This window comes from Schistosoma mansoni (assembly GCF_000237925.1).
Source record: "Schistosoma mansoni, WGS project CABG00000000 data, supercontig 0196, strain Puerto Rico, whole genome shotgun sequence".
Lineage (NCBI taxonomy): Eukaryota > Metazoa > Platyhelminthes > Trematoda > Strigeidida > Schistosomatidae > Schistosoma > Schistosoma mansoni.
This window is the reverse complement of record NW_017386073.1, coordinates 65806-71279: the sequence shown is the minus strand read 5'-3', so window position 1 is coordinate 71279 and position 5474 is coordinate 65806. Positions and strand designations below refer to the sequence as shown.

The window sequence follows — 5474 nt, the reverse complement described above, 5'->3', positions numbered from 1 at the left end:
TGACATATTTTATAACACCATGCTAGTTTTCCGAAGTGAAGATGCACCAGACTTTGAAACCCTACTCTACGCGTTGCACGAATTGCACTACTTCCAAAGATCATAACTGTAGAAGTGTTTTGTCTTCCATAACATTGCCAACCGAAGTTCGAGTTAAAACTTTCAGCTACTATACACTTTTTATTTACTATGAAAACGTCGCGTATCACGGAACAATAGATGGTATATAAACACTGAACATATTTTGGAGCGTCTGAGTTGTTTGTTCACTTTGGTGAAATGTATACCAGTGACCTTGGTTGGCCAGAGAATTTGTGCAATTTTGGAGTTATGAAGTGCTTTAGTAGTGACGGTGAGTTCGACGAGCATGACGGACAGGAAATAAATACGGAGTATCTGAAGAAATTTACAAAAATGGTAAGGTTATGAGAAATGAAATATACGCAATTCGCAGGTCCAAAATGCGTCAATATTGGCAAACAGGTTGTCATCAAAAGAACTTCTGTCAGCATTCCAAATTTCATTTCATCTAATGGAAAAAATCAGTTATGTAATACTTAGCATGTGCAAATCTTCCAAAGAAGAAATCGATGAACTCAAAAGCTTTCGGACGGCTTGGAAGTATCCATCTTACCCACGTTGCATGATAAAAAGCAATTCCCACATGGGCGTTTGTTCTATGAGAACTCAATCTTTAAATGAAGTGAGTTCAATCGTTTATACAGGTTGAGTTTTCAAACTTAAATTTGAAATCGACTGTGGTTTAATATTACAATGGGAAATAAATCTCTGGGTCTGTTGGGGGTGTTTTCACTTAACTAACTTACAGATCTGTACGCAAATCTCATCTTTGCATCTTACACACCTACCGTCTTGTTTATTCGAAGCCTAAGGTTTTGTTGCAAACTATTTCTTGTTTAATTGAGGAGAGATTAATAATATCGGGTGAAAGTTTTAAAGCCGAAATATCTAGTTACTTTTTAACTCTTTGGTTGCCTTTTATTGATGGGCCTTACAGGATGTTGGAGTGAGTTAGGAACATTTTTGATTTGAATATAATGGGTGTCTATAATCTAAAGAGTTGAAGGGCTTTTCATACTATGACTTCTGAAGACGGGTATTATGGCTTGTAATATAATATTGTCTTACCCTTCACCACATATATTAAGTATGATCTTATACAGCCAGTTCAGTTGGAAAGAAAGTGTTTTACCGTTCTCTCCCAATAGTTCACCAGCATAGATGACTAAAGCTAAAAGAGGTAACTAATTGAGATTTATTTGAGCATAACAGAAGATAAGAGTAAAGTGACCAAAGTGGCTGGGAAAGAAGAATGTGTAGACGACTCATTGTAGCACTACGAAACCTATCTTATGCCCTGAGTGATATCATTACACCTAAGGCGGGTTTTTAAGGTATAAAATATTGATCTCACTAGGATATTTTTATTTGAGGTAGTTATTTATAATGTGATTTAAAATCAATTTCTCTGTATAGTTAGTGCCATTTAGTGGTAATGCTTGTCTTCTAAATATTTGCATCCAACGCGAGGCTGCACTCTATTGTTAAAATGAGTATTCATGTATCTCATTGGACTAAAAAAATCCTCTAATATATCAATCTAACGTATAACTTTAATTAAAAATCAAGATAAAAGTTGAAAATTAAGCAGCCTTCATTTTTATGACACCTATGTTGATTAGAATGATACTTAATAGCTCATTCTTTTAACGATTTGCTGATATTATCCATGACTAAAAACCTTTGGCAGATTACATAAGTTTTATTTTTCAATACGCCTTGTTGTTTTATACTATTGGTCATCATTTTCTTATTTAATGTTTGGTGATGTTTCGAGACCTTGGTTACGAAATTCTTCAGTCATCTGTGGGCGCCTGATAATAGTGCTCATGTTCGAACCGAGTTCAAACTAGTTTGTATTCATAAACTAGTGTGTGAGCTAGATTTTTAGGCTTCTGAGATAAATCTAAAGGTTAACTTCTTATATTAACTGTGATAACTTCATCGTTCAAAATGAGAAAAATTAGTAAAAAACTATTTGAAAACAGTTTTATGGTCTAAAGCTAGTTTTTGTTCTTCAAAATATCAGCACTTATAAAAAAGTACTCTTTGATCCAATAAAATATCTTTGTTTAACTGAATAGACGTTCAATTCTAGATTTTCAGAAAGTAACTTTGGTATTTCCTGTCTTCTTTAAATCTTTAGCTATTTAGGATTTGAAATTATAATTAAAATATGACCAACTGTGCTTGTTATTGTACTAACATTTACTAGGCATTTTAAAGGCGAAGATTGTTGATTATATTGAAACTCTGTTGTCTCAAAACAACTTACCTTTTGTGGAGCCAAAGTGCGTAGCTTGTAGTTCCAGAGTTTATTTCATTTATGTATGAAGTTGCACTTATCTTAATGATATTCTAGCGAATCTTTTGATACATGTAATCCTGCTTCATGTACGATTCCTATGGAATATCTAAATGCATACTAACGTTTTATTATGTCTCGCAGCATTTCACTTTGTACTACCGTGTGGTATTGAAGTATAGTTACTGAAGTACAACTCTTTTAATAGTTACAAACATTTAGTCATAGATTTTTCTACCCTAGTGCGTGTTATCGGTAGTTGAACTTCCGTCTTCATAATGTTAAAGCTAAGCGCAGCATTTTCTTAAACAAAGTCAATCACTGAAATAGTTAACACAATCATTAACTGGTAACTCGAGCTGTGTAAAAAGTGAAGACTTCGCGGTTAGATTTCCCAAGAAACCAAAAATTATTGACTGACTATAGTAAACATAATAGCTGAAAATTGACCTTACTGACATTGATGCGATGCATTCTCCTTTCAGAAACTATTTTTATTGTTACCACACATCGACTGGTGTTTTTCTTACTCTCTTTTTTAATTATCCCTTTGCTTTTAATGTTCTTTTTAGTTCTGTTTTATATACTGACATCTGGGATTGATGCATTAGTTCATTCAAAGTTATTATTGATCTTTGAGTTACCCGATTGATCAACTAATTAAGTAAATATTCCGAAAAAAATGCGATAGCTGTCTCTCACTTTGTTTTCGTTGAAGTATATTCCATAATTTATCGTTTTTAAATACACCTTAGGATGCGAAACAGTTGATGCTTCCACTGTTGTTAGAGAAAAAAAGACAAACTAAGAAGCTTTGAATTTTCAGTGATATGTGCATACCTTTTATGTCACTATATCCCATATCTAATCGTACTTGTTGTCCAAATTTATAAATACTTTTTGATGAGAAATATTCCATTTATTACATTTTTATTTGGTCTGTATGTAATATGATCTTTTGTTATTTCCTCTGATTAGAATGGTGATTGTGAAGTAATCGATCAACAAGAATCACAACTTAAAGTGCTCATCGAAGAAGAGGAAGAGGAAGAAAGCGATGAAAATCTATGTGATTCTGGCATTGCTTCAAATCGTGATGTAAATTTCATTACTGAATCTACTATTTCTAATTCTTCTTGTCAAAAACTTAGTCCAGTAAATGAAAATCATAGCCCAAACAATTATTCAAGCAAATGTCTTTCTTCTCCATTCACAAATGAATCCAGTGTAATTGATATAGATGAAAATTGTTCTATGATTGCTGATAAATGTACCAATGTAGAAGTACTAGTAGTAGTACCTGGGACAACAACATCTGAAATGTTCGATAATGACATTAAACAAATTAATATGACAGAAAATATTTCTAAAATTCAGTTAAAAAATCGAATTTCAACCATTCGAAAAACTAATTCAACAAACAACGATAAAAAATTTGAAAATGGATCTATATCTTCGGATATTTTAGATCAGCCTAATAACAATTCTACAGAACTATATGAAAGTCAAACAACAATACTGACAAATAAATTTCAAGTCGATGCAAAACGATGGCGTTTAACTAGTGCTGATAAATTAAATACTCTAATTGATGAATGTGAACGTCAAATTAATGGTAGAAAATTATATGTTTGTAAATTTTGTGGAAAAATCTATGAAATTAAAAGTAGTATGCGTTATCACATGAAAATTATTCATTTACAAATGCATCTACGTACTACGGAAATGCAATGTCGCATATGCGGTAAACAATTCACATGTGTTAGTGCTGTAAATCGTCATCAATCCAAGTGTATTTTATCAACAATTAGTGATTCAAGATTTAAAAATAATACCATCTCATCTAATCAGTCATTATTTACTAGTCCAATAGTGACCACTATAACAACAACATCGTCTTCTACAGATAGTGATATGCATCCTCGTTTATCTGTAAATTCATTTACTTCACAAACGTCGGATAGTTATAATAATAATAATAATAGTTTAAATCACAACACATCACTTACTGATTCAGATCTAATGATGGAGTCATTGAGCTCAGCTTCAAAAAATTTCACTAATCTTGTTCACTTTCCAAGTGCATTTCGTATACCAGATATATGTTGTACAACAACACAATTTATGAATCAGTCAATACCTAAAATCTACCAAAATTCACAAATAAGAAGTTTAAATTCACGGAATTTTATTCCATCATCTGATTTAGTTAATTTACCAAATATATCTAATTCTAATAGTTTACCTTTCCAACCATTTAATAGTAGTAATGATACACGATCACTTTTAAATTCAGTAAATAATCATTCTATGAATTGCTCTTATTCTTCATCACAATGGAATTCATCAACTTGGCCTACGATGTCTAATTTAGGATATAATTTTACTGCATTGACTCCTGCACAAATTGATATTTGCATGAAAGCAGTTGTTCAAGGTATTTGCTCAACTGTAGGACAATGTACCACTACTACTAATAATAATGACAATGATACTAATCGTAGTAGTAATAATAATAATGTGAGTAGTTATAGAACTAATCAAGAATCCAATGAATCTGATCATGTACCAATTGATTCATATCAAATAACGGATGAAACACAATGGAATTTACCAAATAAAAATTTATTAGATTTTTCTGAAACAGCAGAAAGAACTTTAACTTCTTCACAAGCCAATGATATGGTAGCTATAGATTTATCTTCACGTCCTCAGTCGGCTTCATTGATGATTGAATCATTTTAAGTGAATGGACTAGACTAGAATGTATAGAAAATAAGTTGCCTTTCGTGATCAGAGTTATTGTGTTATTTATCTATAAAATGCACATCAACATAACAGACAATCTGTTAATTTCTTCAAAATTAACATTGAAATAGGTTTTAAATAATTATGATAAAATTATTAATAATTAAAAAGTAAAAAGCATTTATTATTTACTCTGTGAAATAATATCTCACCAAGTGACCTCCTTATCATATACACCTACGTACATGCATAACATCCATTTCGTTTTTATGTTATCAAGTGCCTTAATCTTTCTTCCACTCTTTCTGTTTAAATTGCTATTCGCATAATTAAGTGCCTT

At 31.6% G+C, this 5474-nt stretch overlaps 1 protein-coding gene across 1 annotated transcript; it reads left to right on the top strand.

The window, feature by feature from the left end:
* Positions 1–279: 279 nt before the first annotated feature.
* Smp_174300 (hypothetical protein) lies at positions 280–5131 on the top strand (the record flags this gene model as incomplete). The annotated part of the gene is made up of 4 exons (XM_018793743.1): positions 280–417; positions 455–703; positions 3365–4341; positions 4468–5131. 4 exons carry the CDS (start codon positions 280–282, stop codon positions 5129–5131), a joined length of 2028 nt encoding a protein of 675 aa, XP_018647112.1.
* Between the last annotated feature and the right edge of the window lie 343 nt (positions 5132–5474).